Here is a 25,782-nt window from a genome sequence, read left to right on the forward strand (position 1 = left end):
AAAGTCATACAGCAGACCTCACTTTGGCAGTACACAAGTGTCGCCACATTTCTGGCACTGACAGAGTGACAAAAGTTTACCAAACAGTCCTATCTTCTGCCTGCCACTGCCAAAGTTACAAAACTTCACAGAACAGTCCATCTTCTGCCTGCCGCCACACGTGGCAGCAGACTCTCTGGGTTCCCCCGTAGTATAATCAGAGAGAGGGCCTGCTGGTGCCAGTTTCCAGCGGCAGCCCTCCTTGCTTGCGGTGGTGTGAGTCCTGTCGAAGCCAGTGGTTCAGGGCTGAGATTGGAGTCGCCGTGGGTGAGCCGGGCCTATTGGGAGGTCCTTCGTCCTCGGTGAGCAAGTTATCGGTCCTCAGTAGGAGAGCAGAGTCTGATCCCTGCCCAGTGCGAATTTGCAGAAGTTGTGGCAGGATTATTATTGAATTTTAATCTTATGTACTGATTTCACTACTACAAAAATTAAAAAATAGACTGATTTTTACTTTTGGTCACTTAAACTCCCAAGTGGGGAAGATGAATTTTTATTGAAAAGGCAGCTGTTTTAACTTGTCTGCTGTTCCAAAACTGCCCACTTGGTGGTGCAGAAAAGCAACATTTTTTGTGTTAATGATCCAATTCCAGAACCAATTGTAGCAATCGCTCTGAAACTGCCGTCTTTGATATTTTTATTCTGTATTTTAATGCAATGTGATGAGACAGAAGCTCCTTAAAATAACCAGAATCTTGAAGTGCAGCATTTGGTCTTGTGACCTTTCTTGCATTAAATCTTGCATTAATGATCAGCCATGATCACATTGAATGGTGGTGCTGGCTCGAAGGGCCGAATGGCCTACTCCTGCACCTATTGTCTATAATCGCAATTCTGTGGTTCTCTTAATGATTTACTGGGATGTGGAGGGTAAACGAGGAAAAACGTGATTGCCAGCCAAATGCTAACTGTCAACATAGATTAATATTTGCTGTATTCTGTTTCAAAGCAAGTGAAACCGCTCCCTAAAAAATCACCATTTTCTAGAGAAATAAATCTGGCAGGACAGGAGTAAGTTCTCTTGTTTCGTGTTCACTGTACTTGAATACCTTTGGACTTTCTGTGGAGCAAATGAGATTGACAAATACATCAAAAGATATTGGTTTAATGCTGTGTGCAGCTTGGCATGTAGGGATAAACCTGGAGCTTGCAGGAGGGAAGCAGGAGGTGTCAGTTTGCAGCCAAAGTGTCCATCTGCCACCTCATGCCACTATCACATGGAAAACAACAGCACAGGAACAGGCCCTTCAGCCCTCAATGTTTGCACCGAGCATGATGCCAAGTTAAACTGATCTCATCTGCCTGCACATGATCCGTATCCCCTCTGTTCCTTTCACTTCCATGTGCCTCAAATGTCACTATCGTATGTGCCACCACCACCCCCACCAATGCATTCCAGGCCCCCACCACTCAAAAAAAAAAAAACTTGCCCCGCATATCTCCATTAAACTGCCTCACTTTCATCTTTTAGCTATGCCCTCTAGTGCTAAACATTTCCACATTGGAAAAAAGGTTCCGACAGTCCACCCTATCTCTTGCCTCTCAGAATTTTTAAACCAAGTGGACCTGTTGGGCCCAAACCTCTCCTACATTGATGCAGCACCCTCCCCTCCACTCCCCCCTCCATCCCCCTCAACCTCCATTCCCCCTCCCTCGGAGATAGATTTAAACTTTAAAATGTGAATCACTTTTAAAATATAACACCAATTTCAATGAAACTTCTTCCATAAGCACCAAAGGGACGGCGGTGAGTAAGATGGGCCTAAAATGGTCGCACTATCGTGTACGGTTTTGGCTGTAGTTCAGGAACAAATAAACAAACGAGTTTTAGTATAGATATCAAAACTCCCCTCGACCTCTGACATCTGAGAAAAAAACAATACTAAGTTTATCCAACCTTTTCTTATAATTGAAACTCTAATTTAAGCAGCATTCCGATAGACCTCATCTGCACCCTCTCCAAAGCCTCCACATCTTTCCTGTAATAGGGCAATCAGAACTGCCTGCAATACTCCAAATGCGGCCTAAACAAAGTGTTGTAAAGCTGCATCATTACTTCCTGACTTCTATTCAATGCTGCTAGCAAAGAATGCAAGCATACCCTATGCCTTCTTTACCACTCAATCTATTTATGTTGCCACCTTCAGTGAGCTATGAATTTGGACTCCAAGATCCCTCTGCACATCAATGCTGTTAAGGATCTTGCCATTAACTGGAAATTATCCACTTACATTCAACCTCCCAAAGTGCAACACCTCATACTTGTTTGCTGGATGTTGTCACTGGCCAGGATACTTTCCCTCCTTTGGGTCATCAATATTTAGGAAAATGCTGGGACCTTATTAACAAAGTAGTGGCCAGGCACTTAGAAAATAATAGGATTCCATTAACAATGTATATGTGAATGGGGTAACCACATTTAACATTTTTTTTTTTAAATTGCAATTAGCAGAAACAAGCAGTAAGCTTGTTGATGAATTTGACCTTTCAGAAATCCTTTGATAAAAATACAATAGATCAGTACATAAAACTTTCAAGAGTGCATGGTAGTAACAGTAATATACTAGCATGGAATGAGCATCAGTTAATGGCCAAAAAAAACAAGGAATAATCTTGTTATTTTCAGGTTGGCTGGTTGTGATTAGTGGGCTGCCTCCTGTACTGGTGCTGGGACTCCTGCTACTGTATTTATAATACACATCAATGATTTGTGTAAGGAGATCAAGTGTAATTTATCTGATGCACTCCTAGACACATAAACAGATGAAAATATATTCCTGTTCCTTCATTGTTGTGGGGTATAAATTCTTGCCATCCTCACAAAACAGCATTGTCGGAGTGCAGCAGTTCAAGGCATCACATTCCTCAAGGGCAAATAGGAAATGGCAATAATTACTGACACAAGGAATAAAACAGTAAGCCATCCAGTCCTTTATATCTGCTCTGCTATTCAATGATTGAGATTTTTTTTAAATCTGCCATTAACTGCATATCCTTCAATTTCTTTAAAAACCAAAATACAAATGATTTCCTGAATATACTCAGTAAGTCTCTACAGGCCTCTTAGGTGCCACCATTTTAAGCAATACCTCTGGATGATAACTGCATGTAAAGAGTTCAAATGTCTCCTCCGATTATGTAGTTTAAAAAAATTTAAATAAAGGGTTTTTAAGATGAATCTTTCCCAATATATGAGTCACTTCTGCCCCCAAACTAATGTTATTCACAGAAATACTGTTTGCATCACAATGAGATTTACAAACTGATCTGATGAATTACAGTACTGATTGAACAAAAGTGTCTGTGCTCCAATCATTGCCCTTTGTGCATCCCTGATTTTAATTAAACTGCATTTGGGAATTGTGCATCAGCTGTTTCAACTTAAAACTGGAATTTCCTCCATAAACCTTGCTGACACCATTAAAATGCTCTTCTTTAATTCAGCTGTTGGGCATCTGTACTAACATCTTCTGGCCTGGTACTCTGTTTTGTTTGGAAAGACCTTTGAATGCGCATTGGGACATTTTACTATATTTAAAAGCACTATATGAATTAGCCATTTTTTATTTCAGATAACATTTCAAAATTCTTTCTAGTGGATCCTCTATATTTAGCCCCAGTGGTCTCCACCTGTGTGCAACAACTCTATTTCCCATCCATTCCAGAAACCTGGAGGAATAGGTCTGAATGAAGTTTACTCGTGCTATTCACTGACCCTGGAGTTTGAACAATGTCATTATCTAGCTAATGGGGATTTGCTGATCATGGACCCGTTTCAGGCTGGAGAATTTTAACCAAACCTTCAGCATATGGGCCAGGGCAATCCAAAATGACGGGGAAACTATCACATCTGCACATGGCTGGGGAGATCAGGAGCCAATGTGTCTTCTCAGGGAAAAACAAGGTTCAATGTTACGAGAAAGAATAACCTAAAGCAATTTCTCTTGGAAGTAAAGTACTTCCTTAAACCTCCCTCAACTTGTGTCATGAATGTATTTCTTCAATTCAGAAAAGCTTCCTGCCACTCACTTTTAATTTCACACCCTTTTGGTTCCTCAACTAACTCCTCCCTTTCCAACTAAACTCCCTGATCTCCATGTTATTTGAAATCACCATTCCTTGAAAATTACCAGTAGCAGGAAAAAACCCATTTCAGCTCATTTTATCCTCAACTGCTCAAAAATATAGGAGTTACTATTTACCCCCAAATATCCTTTCCTGCTTATCACCAGTCTTTGTGAACCTCCCCTTGGCAGAACTGTAAATTAATAGTCTGCTGGTGAGCAAACAATCAGGTGTTCCTTCTAACAGCAGCATGTATTGTACAAACTATGTCAAAGTTTTTCATTTATTTAGTGTACTCTTGGCTCTTCCTGCATGAAATAAATGAACTATTCCAAAAGTTTCTTCATACAAATTTATTGTAGATATAATTCTTATACACAGTAAATATATATATATCAAACCAGTTTACTTCATATTCTATAATACTTTAATAACTTGCAAAGATTTTAAATGTTCAATAAAGTGCGCCATATTAACTCACTCCAATCAATTGAATATAGATAGAATGTAGAAAAGGCTAATTTTACAGAGCCGATAAACACTTAATTTTACAGATTTGCCAGAATCATTTACACTTCACTGTTCTTCCCTGTAAACATCAACCACAAAGTTTCCTGTGCCATCAACCCTTTCCTTCCTCCCTACAATCACACACAAAATATCCGCTGCTTTTAAAGGAATGGCTGAACACATAGTTCAGGAGTGAAACCAGTTGCAGCATCCAAGCCAATGAGTCAACCCCAAGTATCACGCATTCTAATTGTTGAAAATTACGTTGAAGCCAGGGAAGCACATTACTGCGGAAAAAAACATCATATGGCGTTTTCCCTTCTGCAATAAATCACAATTAATACATCTTTATTCTAACAAATCTTAGTACTCCCATCCAGGATAACTCCATAAAGCACCCCCTTTTAATCAGGCAATGTTATCCAGACAACTGCAAGTTGAGGGCCCTCTACCCATGCAGTAACTCATCCAGTACAAGTCACAGCTTCATCTTCCAAAGGACAACATTACAAGCTGCACCACCGGAAGCTTAGGATATTTCTCAGTTCTAGGATCTTTTAAATTTTTTATGATAAATTATGCATAGTTTCTACTATTAGCAGGATTAAGGCTATCCAAACTCATTTTACAGTCCAGAAAATGTAATAGAAATGTAATTAGGAAACTGCAACAGATTTCAATCTACGCCACAAAGGCATTGAGGCAACCCCCAAATAGTGAGGCTTACTTGGATTAATGAAGACTGCATATAGTGATACCAGTGTCAAAAAAAATGTGCATTTCCCCCAATTAATTATGCCTGGTTACCACAAAAGACTGAGATTCATAGAAACCCTACATAGAAACAGTAAATTCTGGGGGAAATCTCGGCTGATCAGACCAACTCTGTGGAAAGAACGGCGTTTCATTTTAATGAAACAATGTTTAAATGTAACAAAAGCACTGTTTGGTTTTAATGATTGTTCATTAGAACTATCATCTGGTTTTCTTTGCTACTCAGTTGCTGCCTGACCAGCAGGGTATTTCTAGCATTTCCTGGTTTGAGATGTTAACACTGTTTTCCCTCTCCACAGAAGCTTAGTATCTCCTACATTATAAACTCAAATTTCCAGCATCTGCAGTATTATACTGCAGGACTTTAAACAATTGAATCAACATTTTGCTGAGTAAATTAAGCTTGTAAAAATAAAATATTTGTTGAGAACCCTGCCTTGCCTGCATTGTGGTGTTGACAGGGATAACAATTTAATGGATTTTGTCGGAAATAAAACTAATATTTCACTTAGCATGTAGATATTTCACATCTGCTCACCTCAGGTTTCCACAAGCAGTTACTTTAAAATACCCTCTGCCTTTCAGACTTCCCATTGCTGCCACTTATCAATTTCCTATTTGCTTAGAACAACAGCTGACTTGGTGATGAAAATATCTCTTCACACAATCTCACAGCCATCCTGCACAACCGAGTAAAAACGTTCAAAACTTAGGTGTTGAAATGTCTGAACTGCAGACCCATTTGTGATTTTTTTAAATGGCAAAGTACAATCAAGTTTTACCAATTCCCAGAGGACCTTCCTGTGACTTAACATTGTGTGTCATTAAACCTCTCCTATCACGGCTGTTGTCAACTAGTAATATAATCATAGTTATGCAATACAACTTGGTAATGGTGTTCTGCAAGGATGCTTGTCAGCAAACAGGAAACATCAATGGGCTTTTTTCACTCTTGTATAAAAGGACTAGTAATTGTAGCTATTATTTACATTCATTTGCACCTAATGAACTACATTTGTTTGTTTGTAGTTTGTTGTACCATTTTTAGTGATATGATGACAATAGGAATATGATTATGACCAGATGTTTGTTATGCATAAAAGCAAATTATGTTGTTTGAGTAATATCGCTGGCTGGAACTCCCCCGTTCCTCTTTAAAAAAATCCCAAGCATTTTAATTACAAAAAAAGTTCCAAAAAGTTTCAAAGCTGTATAAAGTGAAAATGGAACTACCCGCTTTCAAAAATAGAAATTCCATTTCAAAATGGCAGCTTGACAGATCCACATTGGGAAAGTAAACTAACTTTGGCCAGCAAAACCCATGTGGATTACAGGAATATAAACTACACAGGCATTATTGAAGTCAGAAGAATAGTCGACCCGAAACATCACCCATTTCTTCTCTCCAGAGATGCTGCCTGTCCCGCTGAGTTACTCCAGCTTTTTGTGTCTACAGTTTAAACCAGCATCCGCAGTTCCTTCTTGCAGAGACATTATTAAGATCACTGGTGAAAAACGAATGCTGGCCGTTTGCATCAGTAGACAATTAACTGATCTAACTGTTAACAGGAAATATTTTGCAATAACCACCTAGACATTTTTTTGTCACCTCGCCTCACAGCTTGCTGTTGTGTGCAAATTGCCAGACAGTCATGAGTCAGTACAAAGGGGTGGTGAGAGGGTTGAAAATTTCAGGAACTAATTGATGGAACAATGTTTCCTAATAGCACCATTCTTTTTGGTTAGAACCAGGTCAGCCAGTCTGGCGTACAATACCATGTAATGATAAGGTGTCTATATATTGGATTTGTTTCAAGTCTCATCAGAAGCTACAGTCACCAGGTTCACACAGAAAGCTGAAGGGGTCAGGGTATGGGCCTGAGTGTGCAGACACCAGCAGAGAAAAAATAGAAAGAGAATGCTCTCACTCTAAGCCACTCTGACATGGATACTCGGGTCCCATCCAAGGCAAATATTTGGTCTTAAATCAACTTTTCACTTGTAATTAGAAAGAATTACATGGTAATTATGAGCTTGACTATTGCAAACCTGTGATAGGACAATATGATAAATGGCGTTTCAAGAATCCAACTTTATAATCCGATCTTCATGCACTCTCAAACATGGCAAGAACAATTTTACACACAACGTCATAAGTACAATGTGGTTGAACACCCAAGGCAATAGAGAATTTCAGTTAGAACAAAATTACACAGTACATCCACACAAAAGCCATTGCAACGTATCCAGTTCTCATTTAACCTTTAAATCCATGTCTGTTTCTGGGTCATAGAAATACACAAGACAGGACAATTTTTAGAGGAAGCACGATCACCAACCCCATTTTAAAACCACTCGCATTTATGCAAACCTACTGCCAACCTAATTTGAGAGAGGACCAGCAAGTATTTATAAAACAATTGCTCTAGTTTTAACACAATCTCAGAAGATATTAACCATAAACCCTGAAGCCTCCTATCCATATAGATTTATATACAATAAGACAGAGACCCCACTGCCATTTAAAAGTCAGGTAGCCAAGTTAATAAATTATAGCAGTGAAGAATATTTGTAGTCTTATTGCCCGTTTAACAGAGTTTATTTAATACTAATAATGTTCTGCCCAACCACTCCCCCTTTCAGGCACTTGTGGACAAGTCAGAAACACTTATCAAAGTGTTTAAGTCAAATCAAGACAATTGGCTACCTGCTTCAATGTAGTCATCCTCCCAATTATAAACTTAGCCCATAAATCTAAAGCAGAGCACATCAGTGGGGGAGAAAGAACAGAAATGCTAGAAGAGCTCAGTCATTCAGGCAGCATTTGTGGAAAGAGAAACCAGTTATTGTTTCAGGACGAAGATCCTTCCTCAGAATTGCAAAAGTAAGTTAGTCTAAGAATGAGAAAGAAAGATTTTGCCTTTTTTTCTCTTTCTCAGACTTAGACTTAAGGGGGCTGGGGGGGCAATAGGTGGAATAACGGGAACAATAGTAATGGAACAAAATAATGGGCAGCCACTGAATGGTCAGTGGAGCTGTTTGTATGAAGACTGGCCATTTGTGCTGCCATTCCTCTCCCCCTTTTTTCTTTCATTTGTATGTTCTGGCCTGTTCAACATATCCTAGCAGGCCAGACTGTAAAAAATCAGTGACACTTCACAACATTAGTAACACATTACATGAACAAAGGAGCTTACCTGTTCACTCAATGGCTGTCCACCATTTCACACCATTACACCCAATTTCTTTGACCCACCCAGTGCCCTCCCTGACCTTCTCTGCTACTTAGACCAACTTGCTTTCTCTTTCTCAGTTCTGATGAACTCTCTACAGCCTGAAACATCATCTGATTTCTCATTGCACAGATGCCATTCAACTGGATGAATTCTTCCAGTATTCCAGCTTTTGTTTTAAATTCCAGCATCTGCAGTTCTGATTTCCAGATCAGAGGGGGAAATTAGTTATTCCGGTGGTCCAGTTTTAGCGTGCGCACACAAACCACACCCTCACACGTAGCCATATATTTGCTCCCTTGATAGGTGCAATTCTGGAATGTTTTCTTGAAGAGGAGAGAAAATAGAGAAACATTGTAAATTGAATCATAATGACATGTCAATATGTGAAAAGAAGAAATTGGGCTCTATCAATTGCCTAGAGTTTAAGCAGATGAAGGCATTCCATTTGGCAAGAGACCTCCCAGCTTTGGTTTTAAGTCGTTCCACACTTCACTCATCTAGAATGGAGAAAAAAACAGAATTGAATTCTTTGATAATGAAACAAACAATACATTAATATTTTGCAAATGTAAAAATCTTTTGAAGCATCAGTGGATACGAATTAAGGGCCTGAGCTATACAGAGAGGTTGGGCAAGCAAAGACTGTAATCCTTGGAGAGTAGGAAACTGAAAGTTGTTCTTATAGAGGTGTAGAAAATCACAAGGGAGATTAATAGGATGAATGCACAGAGTCTTTCACCCAGGCAAGGGGAATCAAGAATCAAAGGAAATAGGTTTAAGGTGACAGGGGAAATATAGGAACCTGAGGGGCAACCTTTTCATTCAGAGGATGATGGGTATATGGAAAGAGCTGCCAGAAGAAATATTTGAGGAAGGTACTATAAGAGCATTTAAGATACTTGGACAGGTGTGTGGATAGGAAAGGTTTAGAGGTATATACAAAAGCAAGGATTTCCTTGATTATCATCCATTTGGATGTATTGAATGAATAAACAGTGACAAAACTACACAGAAAACATCACAACTAGGCATTCTGAAGCCTCGTGCAGCTGAATGCACAAACACACTCAAGTTTGTGCTCAAATGGTTATGTGGGGGGCACAGAAGGTAGATGATGTCTGTCGACACGGAACTGTGCAAGTAAAGCCGAGAAGAAAAGAATATTAGTTATTTTGCTGGACTGGCTGTACCTCGTTATGCCCTTGGATCTGGGAGTCAATGAAGGCTGTCAGCACATGGGAAGTGATTTGCAGGTAGATGTGGATGAGCTGAGTCTCCTGGTGCAGGCAAAACAGGGAGAAATAGTTCCGAAGTTCCATGGTCAAGATGGTGTTCTCTTGCTGAAAAAAGCAGATTGCTAATGAAGGATACATCAATGGGAAAATGAACCTTCCAAGATAACAGCATTACTCCATCCTTGTTACTCTTCATCACAGAGGATGACATTTATCAAACAGGTCACCCAGCTTTTGACATCCCCATTAGTGTTTATGGCCTTGAAAGGCCAAGAGCAGGTTTGCAACCAGGACGCACATAATGCCCCTTGCCCAATTACTCATGGATTAGATTGTCAACTACCTGCATTTTCCAATATTTCTTCAACAATCAAATCTCCCATGTTAAATGTTTAATGTATTTGAGCAGGTTCTGAAAATTCATCATCATTTCCTTCTCCATCCTTCATCCAACATTGACAAAATACAAAATTCTTTTTTTCCATTCACATCCAGTGGGTGTCAATGATGAGGATAGCAGTGAATACCCAACCCATTTCTGTGCATTGCATGTGCAGTTTATCCCCCAGCAGCAGTGTGAATGGTCATCCTTATTATTGTGGAGCTGGTCACTTATTGTTGAGGCACAGAGGCATAGATCTCTGCTTTCCTTTTATAAAGGATACTGCTCAGCTACATATTAATAACATATTGAATCTTGATGATCCTTGGGGTATTGAGTCTAGTTTAGTTGCAACATTATTAAAATGACCAATGCAAATCAAGTGCAACAGGTAGCATGGCATGGGGTGAAGGATGATGGTCAGATGGAGCCAGTTAGGGGAGGAGTTGGGAGAAGGGGATAGGTGATAGGTGGAGGCAGACCAAAAAAAATGCAGATGCAGTCAGGGGAGAGAAGGGGAGAATGAAGATGGGGGCAGCTGCTAGAGGATGATAAGTGGGAACACAAACATTACCAGTGCTGGAATATGATGAGTAAGAAAGACAATGATGGGAACTATTGGGGAAGAAATGAAGGACAGATGGGACCAGAACCAGATGGGGGATGTAGGTGATCTGGTCAGTGAAATATGTGGGTAATAGGTGGATGGGACAAAGAGAGGATAGTGACAAAAATTGGGAAATAAAGTGAAGGGGAGCTGGGAGCAAGGGAGGAAGAGGGTATAGGAAAGGGGACAAAAAATTAGTGGACTGGAGATGGGTCGAAAGGAGAGCGAGAGGTACACAGAATTACTTGAAATTATAACATTCAATGTGTTCATACCACTGTTTTAGACTACCCAGATGGAATAAGAGGTCTTCCTCTAGTCTGCGTTGAACCTTACCCTGGCAGAGGAGAAGATTGAGGACAGACAAGTTGGGGAGGGACAGAAAGGGGAATTGAAATGGCATGCAACCGGGACCCAAAGAACTTCAGTTTCAGACAGCAGGGCCTTGATGCTTAATTTCAACAATTTCAAAGATTTCCGAATCCTATATTCATTACAATACAACTTAAAACCTACTACTCTGACCAAGCTTTTGGTCTTATGTCCAAATGCTTAGTCTCAACTTCTGGCATTTCTGGGGTATTATGTTAAAAGTACCAAACGAATGCAGACTGGTGTTTGAATCCACAGTTTGAAATTATTTGACCAGCAATACAGTTAATTTCTTGGATAATGCCCAAACTTGGGGACCATGATAAGACCTGCTTTGAATTGCTCTTTTAAAATCTAGGACTGGCTTGGACTGAGAATGTACTTCAAGAGCTCAACATGATCACAGTACTCAGTTCAACCAATGTAATCGTTAAATCTTCAATGAATCCCCGTACATGAAGATAACCATGAAGACCACATTACGACCTACTATTATTGATGCAATAAGAGTTCCCATCCTGTTCAGGAACCAGCCAATACACACTGGCCGGTTACCTCAAGGAAAGTCAATTGTCATAAGATATTGGAGCTACATTCAATCCAATTTTCCTGAAATTCAAAGCACCTGCATGATTCGTGATTCCAGTTGCTCCGCAGAAATCTGCTCTTTGCTTTGCACAGTTACACTCATCATCTGCCGTTTCATAGAGGTGTATTTTTGTAACGCTCGCTGGTGCTCGTGAAGTACACCTTTTTCATGGCGTTCACACAAGTCCTGGGGGAAGGGACAGGGTAGGGAAGGAGAGGAACATTTGTTACTGGCAGGAAATTCAGATGCAATTCATCTCCAAACTAAAAACCCCATTTCCTATTTCCAGCTGCTGGCTGATATATTTGGCTCGGGTGTGCTTCAGTATCACTGACCTTATAGGACTGCAATAAATCCAAGAAGATATTGAGTTTTTCCACCACTTCCTCCTCTTCGCGCTTACCCTATAAAAGAAATGGGAGCTAATTAAAAGATCTTTCAATGTATTTTGTTAATCCAATAACTAATTTGTTCTTTTTCTTTATCTTCAAACTATTTGTAGCTTATTTACCCTTATGGACCCAACCACATCACTCGTGCTGGCCAGTGGAAGGTCACACAAGTTCTCACTAAATATTGAGAGACACAATGCAATGGTGGTCAATGAGCCTCCAATCGTAACATTATTCACCCTGATATAGTAGCTCCGAGAAACATGGATATAATTGACTCTGCAACATTAATAATAGCCGTCGCATACAGCATATAACCCTCTGACATTTTTGCCACCTCCAACAGGATCCCACTAGTCACTTCCCATCTCCACCCCTTTCCACTTTCTGCAGAGACCGTTCCCTCCGCTAATCCCTGGTCAACTCATCCCTTCCCACCCAAACCACCCCCTTCCCAGGTACTTTCCCCTGCAACCATAGGAGATGCAACACATGTCCCCGGACCTCTCCCCTTGACTCCATCTAAGGACCCTGACAGTCTTTTCAGGTGAGGCAGAGGTTCACTTCCACTGCCTCCAACCTCATCTATTGTATCTGCTGTTCCAGGTGTGGAATCCTGTAGATCAACAAAACCAAGCGCAGGCTCGGCGATCGTTTCGTCGAATACCTCAGCGCAGTCCGTCTAAACCTACCTGATATCCCGGTTGCTCAAAACTTTAACTCCCCCTCCCATTCCCACACTGATCTTTCTGTCCTGGGCCTCCTCCATTGTCAGAGTGAAGCCCAGCGCAAATTGGAGGAACAGCACCTCATATTTCACTTGGGTAGCTTGCACCCCAGTGGTATAAACATTGACTTCTCTCATTTCAAGTAGCCATTGCTTTCCCTCTCTCTCCATCCCCTCACCCTTTCCAGTTCTCCGACCAGTTTTATTGTCTCCGACTACATTTTATCTCTGTATCGTCCACTCCCCCTCCACAGTACCCCAGTGGTATAAACATTGACTTCTCTCATTTCAAGTAGCCATTGCTTTCCCTCTCTCTCCATCCCCTCACCCTTTCCAGTTCTCCGACCAGTTTTACTGTCTCCGACTACATTTTATCTCTGTACCGTCCACTCCCCTGACATCAGTCTGAAGAAGGGTCTCAACCCAAAATGTCACCCATTCTTTCTCTCCAGAGATGCTGCCTGTCCCGCTGAGTTACTCCAGCATTTTGTGTCTAACTTCACATTAATAATAGCTGTGACAGTATAGTCCTGGAACTTGAAGATTGTGGGCTCCACTCCAAAGATACAACTACATAAACGTAGGCCAACATAACTGGTGCAGCAATAATAAAGTGCTCCACTGCCAAAATGATAGTCAGAGAATTATACAGCATGGAAACAGGCCCTTAGGCCCAGCTCCTCCAAGCTCGCCAAAGTATCTTCCTGAGCTAATCATATTTGCTTGCATTTAACCCATACCCCACCATACATTTCCTATCCATGAATCTGTCTACCCGCTTTCCCAGTTGATGTAGATTCCTGTCGAACCTCTGACAATATCCTTTGCTATCCACTTTTGGTGTCATCTGCAAACTTACTGATTATGCAGCATACATTTACATCTAAATTATATAACAGAGGACTCAGAACCAAACCTTGCAGCACAACACCGGTCTCAAGCCTCAAATCTGAAAAAATAGCCCTCCTCCACCACCCTTTGACTCCCTCCACTAAGCCAATCTTGTATCTAAATGGCAAGCTCATTCTGGATTCCAAGTGATCTCACTTCTGGACCAGTCTTCTATGCTGGACCTTGTCAAAAGAGTTGCCACAGTCCAAGTAGACAACCTCTACCACCCTGCTCTCATTAATCCTCTTGGCTGGAGGTCTGTGATTAGTGGAGTTCTGTAGGGATCTGTTCTGGCGCCTCTGTTGTCTGTGATTATATACAAACAACTCAGACATAAACGTGTCTAAAATTTGTGGACAACATGAAAATTGGTGGAGTTGCAAGAAGTGAGGAAGGCTATCACTTCAGAAATGGGAGATGGAATTAAATCCGAGCAAATGTGAGGTGTTGCACTTTGGGAGGTCGAATGCAAGGGGAAAGTATACAGTTAATGGTAAGACCCGTAACAGCATTGATGTCAAGATTCAAGAGAGTTTTCTTGTCACATGTCCTGAAACAGATTCATGAAATTCTTACTTCCAGCAGCACAACAGATATGTAAACAATAGTAGTGCAAAATAAATGCCCCCAAGTCTATATAGTTTGGAGCCCATTTGGTGGGTTGTAGTGTTTAATAGTCTGATGACTGTAGGGAAGAAGCTGCTCCACAACCTGGACATTACAGTTTTCTATTGACAATAGGTGCAGGAGGAGGCCATTCGGCCCTTCGAGCCAGCACCGCCATTCAATGTGATCATGGCTGATCATTCTCAATCAGTACCCCGTTCCTGCCTTCTCCCCACACCCCCTGACTCCGCTATCCTTAAGAGCTCTATCTAGCTCTCTCTTGAATGCATTCAGAGAATTGGCCTCCACTGCCTTTTCAGGCTCCTAAACCTTCCCAATGGCATGAGCAAAATGAGAGTGTGGTCAGGGTGGTGTGCGAGTCTGTTGATGCTGGCTGCCTTTTTGAGGCAGAGATTCTTGTAGATCTCTTCGATGATGGGGAGGTCAGTACCCATGATGGATTGGACAGTGTTCACCACTTTGTGCATAATTCTTAATTCCAGAGGCATCATAGGGTGCATGACCATAGCTCTCTGAAAGTGGCAATACAAGCAAAGAGAGGAAAATAAGGCATATGGTATGCTTGAATTCATTGGTCAGGGCTTTGAGTATAAGATTCAGAAACTAATGTTGCAGCTTTATGGGACTTTGGTTAGGCTGCATTTGGAATATTGTGTACAGTTCTGGTCATGGCACTACAGGAAAGATGTGGAAGCTTTGAAAAGGGTGTCGAAGAGATCAACCAGAATGCTGTCTGAATTAGGGGGTATTATCGAAAAGGAGTGGTTGGACAAACTTAGATGCTTTTTTTAAAAAGCTTCAGAGGTTGAGGGGAGATTGGATAAAACTATATAACATTTTGAGAGGCATTAATAGAGTAGACAGTCAGAAAACCTTTTCCCCCCAGGATGGAAATGTCAAAGACTAGAGAGCATAGCTTCAAGGTGAGAGAGGCAAAATTTAAAGACGATGTGCAAGGTAAATCTTTTTTTTTTAAACAGTGGTGCGTGGCTGGAATTCGCTGCCAGAGGTGGTGGTGGGATGCAGATATGATAGTGATATTTAAGAGGCTTTTAGATAGGCACATGGATATGCAGGGAATGGAGGGATATGCATCACATGCAGAGAAGATTAGTTTAACCTAGCATCATTTTCAGCATGGACACTGTGAGTGGAAGGGTGTGTTCCTGTGCTGTGATATGATCTATTCATCACCTCTCCAATCCTGCCAGCCTTGCCCTTTCCACTAACAGGAAGATGATAAATGAAATCATCACATCCACACCCAAGTAGATATAAAGTCCATGCTACTTCCCCAAAGAGGAGCGACCAGAATTCCTGGGCCTATTTATTCTCCGAAATAAATATTAAATTAGCCAGTCATTATTTGATGACTTTCTGTGGAGTGGACTTCAGAAATTAACTGCTGTTTTATTACTTTAGAAAAAGATAATTAGTTATTAAGAGCTTTGGGACATCATTAAGATTTTAAAGAAAATGCCAGACCCATCCTCATGTTCGCCAGCACTGGACCTACCTGCCTTGAAGCTTTATCAGCAAGCAATGCAAATTCCACAGATAAGCTTTTAAGAGTCTGTTTCAAGGTACCCCACATGCTGCTTGCTGCTGATACCCATGATGGAATCGGCGTTGTGTCAGAGCCCAGGGTACTGAAGCACAGGGAGAGAGGAGAAGAAACAGAACATTAACAGTTACTTCACCTCTGGGTTTGTTGAAAGCAAAACCACCATGCATTTCAACAAGGCAAGAACACAGAAAACATTATTTATTTCAGCAAACCTTCAGTCACTTTCCCTTGCATTTCTTTTTAGCTCAGCGGTAACGTTTTTCTTTGAAAATATTCCTATGAGGTGCCTTGGAATATTTTTGCTATATTAGATGTTATAGACCATGAGCCTGGAGCAACTATTTAATGTTGGCTACATTTCAAGAGTATTTCAGTGGCTGTAAGAACACTGGAAATGTCCAAGCTTGAAGAAAATGTTATGCGTGTTCATTTTTTCTTACTTTGAAAGTGGCAAACATAGGTTATGGACACTTAGACCTTGTTTACCAAGTGAAAAGCAGTGCACCCAAATCCATTTTCCTCAACTTCAATCAGTTCCTTCAAGTCTGCAGATGGAGTTCCATTAGCACAAACATTTCCTTCCTGTGCCGTGCCAGAACTATTTTCCTGATCACAACAGGATGGCCCCCAGGCTTCTCCTGGGGAAGGTGGGAATGCTGGAGGGGAGGGGGAGGAGAAGAGTTGTTGCTATTTTAAGTTTGTTCAGTTGCCAATCCACAGCTTCAAGCTCTTCACAACCCATTCCTGACCCCTTCTAGCAAATACTTGCAATCTGCAGCTGTTTCCAATCACACTGACTGACGGGAAACTAATAACTATTATTTCTACTTCTCTGGCCTGCTTTTTCTAAATGCACAGTGTTGCCACAAAATCATTATTCAAGCCTCTGACAGTGTGATTCGTTAACTTCCACTCAGTCTTCACTGAAGGAAATTCATGAGGATTATTTGCTCACTCTGCCCAAACAAAATTGAACTGCATAAAGTTGAATAATTAACAACTTCTTGCCATGCAGCCACCATCCACCTCAGTTTCTGTAAATTCTGCAAGATCACAACTCCGAACCCACCGTCCCTTCTGGAATATACCCAAACCCAATCGGCTCCAGGATCGACTGTAGTTTCCCCCGATTCATTGTTTGGGCTGACTTTGTAACATTGAACACTGGCCTGATCCACGTGATCTTTGCAAGCAACTACCTTAGTTCAAATCTCCATTCTTCTCTGCACCTCCCAAGCATGGATACAATAAGTATCCCACTCAGTATTGCTAGAATACAGTGCAGCAGATATCACACAAATGTCTGGTTATTCTCTGTGACAAGAGAAGCGAGCATGGGTGGAAGATACTTTCCCTGTAAGGCAAGGGATAGGATGCATTAGCAAGAGAGAAGAAGCAAATAAGTATTACTCCCATCTGCAGGCCATTAAAAGTTGCATCATGTTAAAGTTAAATTCTTGTATCATGGGAAAACAGCATACAGTATATTGGTCTCATTAGACTGGCACCTTTGGCAGGTTTTAAAAAGCAGATATTAGGCAAACCGAATACACGGAATATCTCAACTCTTGCCTCAACTCCTTGCCGAACAGTAGGAGATCAGTAGCATTCTCAGCAGATCGAAATGCCATTCGCTCTGACCGGTCCCTCAGCTTATGGAAACTGCTGTAAATGTTTCGGATCAGCTCCCGACTGGCACCAAATTGAGCCTGGATATCAGGAGGGAGAAGTTCCTGCATTTTGAAAGAAAAGGCAAAAAACAAAAAGTAGAACAGTTTCCTTCTACAAATGAAAGTTGTGCAATAATTTTCTGAAACATGCAGTTAAAGAAAATACTCCGGACTTAATGTATGTTAGGATATCAATTTCCGCATTCTTTCTTGTTTTTCCACCTCCAGTTTCCATTTTAAAACACACTGATGAAGAGTCCTTGACCCTAAATATCAGTTTGGTTTCTCCCTCTAAAAATGCTGCCGGAGCTGCTAAGTACTTCCACATTGTTTTTGTTTTCATGATACCAAATTAGAGTCTGAAGAAGGGTCTTGACCCGAAACTTCACCCATTCCTTGATGCTGCCTGACCCGCTGAGTTACTCCAGCATTTTGTGATACCAAATTAGAGTTTTATAAGTCCTAGTTCCATTATAAAAATCGAGGCAGGGACAAATACAATACTGACAAGTGCTACACAGTTGGAGATAGTAACTTTTGAATGAAATGCCCCACCTATTCTTTAGAGTGGACATGAAAGAAGCAATCCCCTTGGTGCCAATATTTAGTCCTTAACCATTCTCACTAAATAATCCAGTCATTTTATTAACACCAATTCTCCCCTCTTCAAAATACAAGGTACATTTTGGGATTATTGACACGATGACAGGTTGAGAAAGAATATCAAGGGAAATAGATCAAAAGGTAGCGCAATGGATCTGTGATGCATTTCAACTTTGAAAGGTAAATAGACCTTTTCACCCAGAGAGTTGTGAATCGGTGAAATTTTCTGCCACAGAAGGCAGTGGAGGCCAATTCACTGGATGTTTTCAAGAGAGAGTTAAATATAGCTCCTTGGGCTACCAGAATCAAGGGATATGGGAAGAAAACTGGAACAGGGCACTGATTTTGGATAATCAACCATGATCATACTGAATGGCGGTGCTGGCTATTTTCCATGTCTAAGAAGGGCTGGTTTGTGGCACTAACCAGCTGACTCCTATTTCAGTGCATCATTTGTCTAGCCTTAGTTCTGAAAACTAGAAAACAAATCCTTTCAATGATTTAGGCCACTTGTGCAGAATCTTGACTAGAACACTTCAAATGTTCACCATTAGAAGTCGGATCTACAGTCTCCGTAGTTATATTAATCACTACTCTTACATCCTGTCCCCTGCAAGGACTCTATTTTATTCTCCCACTTTCGCAGGTTCCATTGTATCACTTCTGGAATTCTCAACAACTTTTTTTTTTAACATTTCTGCTCTCACCCTTCCCCTCCCAACCAAAGCAAAGATAGAGTTCATGTCATCCTTATCTTCCACCCTAAATGCCTAAACAGTCAACTGATTACCTTCTTATTTCAACCAGATTCAACCAGCAGATCCATCTCCATCTCCCCTTTCAGCAATCTGAGACGACCATTCCCTTCTGCTTCATTCGTCCATCTCCACAAATTACTTCCTTCTTCACCGCATTTTCCCATCCAACCGCAAGAGATGCAATACGTCCTTTCACCTCTTCCCTTCTCATCAAAAGCAGTATTCCAATTAAAGCACTAAGTATTTTCAGTCAACTGTACTGCATTTGATGCTCACAATAGGGCCTTCTTCACATTGGAAGATCCAAAAGCAAATTCAATGTAGTCTTATGGAACACCTGTTCAGTAAAAAGGATTGGTCGCACGTTTCCAACTGCTTGCCACTCCACTCAAAATCTCACGCTGACATCTCTTCCCATGGCCTTCTATATTGTTGGAACAAAGTCCAAAGTGTGGAAGAGCACTTTATCTTCAGTCTAGGCATATTGCAGCCCTCAAACTTGACAATGCAATCAACAATTTGAGATCACAAGCCTTTCATGTTTGTTAAAAAAAGACAGCTTAGAAGCAAGGTCATCCATCTGTGACGTTAACTCTGTTTTGTTCCCTACAAATGATAAAGGATCCAGTAAGTATCCCTTTTAAGTTCAGATTCCCACTGATTTGCTATGTTCTACATCTCATTTTTCAGAATGTTTCCTTCTCTCTACCTTCCTCAATTCATCTCCCTCTATTTACATCTCTACCATCACCCTCAAGGAATCAGCAGGATTGTGTCACCTCAAAAATCTTGGTCTTCATGCTATTATTCTCGCTCTCTCCATCCCTTCCTTCTGCAATTTTAAAGATGCTATTTTCTCACTGATTTTGTTCTGATTAAAGGTCATTAACCTGAAACATTAACTCTGTTTAACTCTTCCCAGATGTTGTATGACTCGCTGGCATTTCCAGCATCTACAGTATTTGCTTCTATTACACCCTTGGTTGCTATAGTAGATGCAGTATAAAGGTCATATTGTTACACTTCACTGAAATCCCTGCAGCAACACTAATGGCTCACCAGCTCAAGAAGTTTTCATGTAACACTGGAACTCAAAACACTACCTTGGCTGTTGGTGCTATTCCACATGTCAGAAACTCATCACCCACTCCTCGTAATGACTCGCGGATTCTGTTTTGAACGTCCTTTCAAAACAAAAGTGAAAAAAAAAATTAAAATAGTTTCAAGGACTCTATTTTAATTGGCAATTTATAAAAGTCATTAACAAAGGCAGCATTAATTGCATATTTCTGGTTGGACAAGCAGTGACATGAAGGAAGTTACTCCTTCTCAGAGATAATTTCCCTTCACCCACCCCAGATCCCATAAGGCCAAACTAACCTTTATAAAAAGATTAACATCAGTAGCATGGTGAGTATTCAAAAATAAATATTTTACCCCTATCATCCCCAGATGGAGGTACATGTTAATATTGAAGGGCTCCAGGCAGAGAACATTTCTCATTTCTTCCTCAGAGTCAATTTAAAGATCAGGAAACATGATGTGAGAAACAACTCAACTGGTGCATACATTTAGTTAATACTCACAGGACCACTGAAGCACAGGAAAATCTGCAGAATTTCATCTTTGGAGAAAAATGGGTGGCGAGCAACCAAGTTAACGAAACGCTTCAGAGCTCGCCGCCGAGATTCAATGAACTCCCTGTCGGCTGTGTGGGCGGGCAAAAAATTCCAATAGTTTAATACAAACCAGAGTGAACTTAAAACACGGAAAATCAAATGAAATGCAGATGCCAGAAATCTGAAATAAAAATACTGAAAAGATTGAAGTTCGATCCTATTCCACTTTCACATCTACTCCCTAAAAATGAAGGGCCAATTTACAGAGACCAATGAATGTACAAATACACACGTCCTTGGGATGTGGGAGGAAACCAGAGCACCCGGAGGAAACCCAAGGTAACAGGGAGAACATGCAAATTTCACACAGATAGCATCCGAGGTCAGGACCGCCCGCAGCAGAGATTTGCACCCAACGGGTGCACACCCCTCCACTATATATATATATTTTTTTCCTCAATAAGCCACCCATTTATTCCAGCAGTCAACCTTCTATGTATCCTGTGTCGGAAGGAACTGCAGATGCTGGTTTAAACCGAATGGACACAAAAGGCTGGAGAAATTCAGCGGGTCAGACAGCATTTCTGGAGAAAAGGAACAGGTTACGTTTCGAGTCGAGACCCTTCTTCAGGCCTACTGGTGAACATAGCCCTGATCAACACAATCTAGTCTCACACTCTGGTTGCATCCCAGGATTCAGTCTACTGAAGTTTTGTTGCACTCCCTCAATAAATATTTTTGAGATACAGAGATCAAATGCATTTCGTACCTCAGATATAGTCTCAACATGGCCCTGTACAATTGCACTAATATATCCTCACTACTGTACTCAATTAAACCCAATTTCTCATTTGCTTTCTTAATTATGAAATATGAAGCGGCGTTCTTCATTTGCATTTGAAGACCGAGGACTCTCAGCGGAGAAGACCGAGGACCGACAGTAGGATTGGAAATAGCGGAGAAGACCGAGGACAGACAGCAGGATTGGTGATAAGAATTCAAATGACATGCTTCGGGAGCTCAAGATGGCCATGGTGGACTAAGCACTGTGTGTTACAAAAAGATCACCTAGTCCACACATGGTCTCTTCAATATGCAGAGGAACACATCGAGAACAACAAATGCAATAGACAAGGTTGGAGAAGGTGCATGTAAATCATTGTCTCCTATTTCCAACAAACATTCAATTCCGTCTCTGAAGTTCCCCATCCACCTCCCCTTAATTAACCTATTCTATTGCCCCTTTATACTGGCCATCTTCCCCCTACTCTCTGTCCTTATGGAGGGTCTCAACTTGAAAAATCGACCATCCCTTTGCCTCCAGAGGCTGCTTAACCCACAGACTCGTTTGTTTTTACTCCAGAATCCATCATCTGCAATCTCATGTATCTCCATAAAACCTATTTGACCACATACATACACCTTCATTTATGCTATTAACTGAAATATGTTCTCAGTAAATGCCTCATGAGTACATGTAAAGACATTTTAATTTATCTTTCCAAACCAATTCTCCTGCTTTGACATATTTGCTGCTCTGCCCTTACAATTATAAGATCTGTTCTTTTCTGTCACATTCTACTAATCAATAATCATAAATTACACTCTCCCATCACCTTGTCTTTTCTCTAACTTTCTATATCTCTTACTTGAATACCTTTACCTCTTAGCATTCTCTTTGGCGGCAGTGCTGGCACCATCCTATATGGGAATCGCTGGAGCAATACTTCATGGAAGACAACAAAATCGTTATATCTTCGATAAACGGATGACTTGAATCGCTGAAAAGAAAACACACGATGAATAGGTTTTTCTCAGTTTTATATCTATCTTCTTCACCCAAAACTTGTAAATAGTTCATGGATTACACATCAGGAGTTCAATTGCACCATTGGATAATTGCATCCATTAAACATGATCCAATTCTACAGAAATAAGCAGACTTGCCATCAACCATTAAATCTACTCCCTTCTCATCTGACATTGATTGCCAGCAGAAACAAGAGCACCACCATTATACTAATGATCTATTCCTGAAATTCCATTTGACTGCCTTTGATAAATTATAAGAAGTTATTGGTTCATGTATCCTTCCAGAGGCTTGGGCACATAAATCCAGCAAGTCTGTGTGCTATTGCTTTTTTGTTTGAATGAGCAATTGAACCACAAAGTCATTCTTGCCTCTTGAAAGGAAATAAAAGATCTAAAATCACTACTTTGAAAAAAAGTTATTTCCTTTATTCAAGTTCAAGATCTTTTACTCAAGTTTGCCATTCTCAAACTAAATATAAAGTTCACTTATGTTATAACTAGTCTTCGCGAGTACCACCCAATTTTTACTGCTAAATTCCCACAAAAAGGAGTCATTTATTTGACTGTTCCTCCGGTACCTTGCAGCAATCAATGCAGCCACTACATTTGCCCACTTAAAAAGTACTTCATTTGCTGTAACCTGATGCGAGGATTTCTGGAGGTACTAATAAGCAAAAAAAAATAACAGACTCCCATTCTTTTAATGATAGGAAGGAAATACACTATACATATCAGAATCATATCATAAAATAGAGATATGTACTGAGCAAATAAATTTACTACCAACCATTCACAAAGCAGAAACAAAGAGAAAAGTCACCATTCATACTGCATTGAACTATACGGTGGTACTAAGCATTGTCTTCTAAAGACAACTTACATTCATATTACATCTTTTTCACGATTAAACTTGCAAGATTGTTTCGCATGTGAGATGATCAGCAAAAAATTGATGTCACTTCAAAAACAGCAGAAATTAGGACTGGGGATTATAAATTAGTCAAATAAATAGATTTTAAGCAGTGTCTTTAAGGAATAGAGATTTAGGAAGGGATTTCCTGCACTTAGTTCAATTAAATTTACTCAAAGGAACTGGGGATAAAAATAGAAAATGCTAAAATATTCAATGAGCAGCCAGCATCTGAAGATTGAGAGAGTGAGCAGGAGAGAAAGAGATAATGCTTCAAGTTGATGACCAAAAACCAGAGGTGGAAAGAGCAAAAAAGTCTGAAGTCTGTAAGAACTAGACAGAATTTTAGATATAGTTTCAAAGTAAATGTCAAATATAGGGAGGGATTTAAATGCAAGAGCTCAAATCAAATATTGAAATGAAGACTTTGTGGAACCAAGACCCAGTGTAAGTTAGCAAGCACTGGAGTTGACGCTTGAGGACTGTGGAAGAATAAACAAAAAAACACCTTAGAACACCAATGGTTGGCCAATGATGGATCAAAGCCTTGGCCAAACTCACCTGACTGGAAACCTCATATTCCACGTGTTTTAGGAACAGACCCTTCTTCTCCGGAATTAGTTCCACCTGCACCATGTCGATGTGCAAAAGGTCTTGCAGAGTCCATGTGAGAAGAATGGGATTCCCCCTAGCCTGCATCCGGAGCGACTCCAGCTCACTCACGTCACCCAATTGAGGCTTTGGATACTCTTGGGGGAAAAAGTAGATCATTATGAAGCAATACTGGAAATCCCAATCACCCATGGTCTTACTCTTGTTTAGAACTTTTGGTGTGCATCCCAGTAACCTGCTGGACACTAATAGCACAACATAGATTAAAGACTATTTATTCCCTTCTATCAGGTACCGTTTTCTTTGCAATTATCCATTATAAACGTTCTCCTCTTTCCACATTTTTTCAGTTATATGTGCCTGCTATAACCTAGTATAAGAAAATAACTGCAAATGCTGGTACAAATCGATTTATTCACAAAATGCTGGAGTAACTCAGCAGGTCAGGCAGCATCTCAGGAGAGAAGGAATGGGTGACGTTTTGGGTAGAGACCCTTCTATAACCAAGTGTTTGAGTCTCAGGCCAGAGTCAGATGCTGAAAAGCTCAGATTCCACTCCAAAGGCACAATACAAGCCATCAATTGCAGTACAGTAATAAGTACTTCATTGTTGGCAATACAGTCCTTTGCATGGGTCATTATGGGGTATGAGAAACAGAAATGATATTCCAGTACAAGTTAAGAAGATATGTAAAATGGTGATCTGAAGCTACAAGTTTGAATCCCACTTGAGCAGCTGAATTTTTTTTTAAATGGTTAATACAGTTAAAGTGGAATAAAATGTTGGCATTGGTAAAAATGACTGTGAAATCACTTGATTGTTGTAGAAATCCATCTTGTTGACCCATGATGATGATTTAATGACAGATCAGTTGGGCATGTGGGCTGAGGAATGTTTAATGGAGTTTAATGCAGATAAAGAGGAAGAAAGATTCTAAGGGGAGTAAGAGGCGACCGTGGCTGACAAGGTTAGTCAAGGACAGTATAAAAATAAAAGAGAAGACGTATAACATAGCGAGAAGCCAGAGGATTGGGAAAATCAACAGATGGTAACTAAAAAGGCAATACGGGGAGAAAAGATGAAGTATGAAGGTAAGCTAGCCAAGAATGTAAAGGAGGATAGTAAATGCTTCTTTAGGTATGTGAAGAGGAAAAAATTAATTAAGACAAATGTGGATACCTTGAAGACAGAAACAGGTTAATTTATTATGGGGAACAAGGAAATGGCAGACGAGTTGAGCAGGTACTTTGGTTCTATCTTCACTGAGGAAGAGACAAGCAATCTCCCAGATGTACTAGGGGACAGAGGACCTAAGGTGACGGAGGAACTGAAGGAAATTCATATTAGTCAGGAAATGGTGTTGGGTGGACTGATGGGACTGAAGGCTGATAAATTCCCAGGGCTTGATGGTCTGCATCCCAGGGTACTCAATTGGTTGGCAGACAGGAAACAAAGAGTAAGGATTAACGGGTCCCTTTCAGAATGGCAGGCAGTGACGAGTGACTGGGTGCAAGGCTCGGTGCTGGGACTGCAGCTATTTACAATATACATTATTGATGTAGGTGAAGGAATTAAAAGTAGCATTAGCAAATTTGCAGGTGTCACAAAGCTGGGTGCCAGTGTGAACTGTAAAGAGGATGCTAAGAGGATGCAGAGTGACTTGGACGGGTTGGGTGAGTGGGCATATGCATGGCAGATGTAATATAATGTGGATAAATGTGAGATTATCCACTTTGGTGGCAGTGGCCTAGTACAGCAGTCACTGAAAATAAGCATACAGGTACAAC

The 25,782-nt window shown here is 40.6% G+C and overlaps 1 protein-coding gene across 3 annotated transcripts in view; it reads right to left on the bottom strand.

Annotated features, from left to right (window-relative positions):
- Positions 1-4,504: 4,504 nt before the first annotated feature.
- Positions 4,505-25,782, bottom strand: part of snx8a (sorting nexin 8a) — a 41,154-nt gene continuing 19,876 nt past the window's right edge. For 2 of the 3 annotated variants that reach the window (XM_078417847.1, XM_078417850.1), the window contains exons 4-13: positions 23,944-24,131; positions 22,324-22,441; positions 20,628-20,749; positions 20,142-20,225; positions 17,583-17,743; positions 15,960-16,092; positions 12,142-12,210; positions 11,843-11,992; positions 9,812-9,961; positions 4,505-9,118 (exon numbers count right to left, since the gene is read on the bottom strand). In XM_078417847.1, coding sequence (XP_078273973.1) covers positions 9,044-9,118; positions 9,812-9,961; positions 11,843-11,992; positions 12,142-12,210; positions 15,960-16,092; positions 17,583-17,743; positions 20,142-20,225; positions 20,628-20,749; positions 22,324-22,441; positions 23,944-24,131 — 1,250 coding nt within the window. In that variant the 3' untranslated portion in view covers positions 4,505-9,043. The remainder of the gene's footprint in view (positions 9,119-9,811; positions 9,962-11,842; positions 11,993-12,141; positions 12,211-15,959; positions 16,093-17,582; positions 17,744-20,141; positions 20,226-20,627; positions 20,750-22,323; positions 22,442-23,943; positions 24,132-25,782) is intronic. The other variant, XM_078417848.1, reaches the window with a different exon arrangement.

This window comes from Rhinoraja longicauda, chromosome 21 (genome assembly GCF_053455715.1).
Source record: "Rhinoraja longicauda isolate Sanriku21f chromosome 21, sRhiLon1.1, whole genome shotgun sequence".
Lineage (NCBI taxonomy): Eukaryota > Metazoa > Chordata > Chondrichthyes > Rajiformes > Arhynchobatidae > Rhinoraja > Rhinoraja longicauda.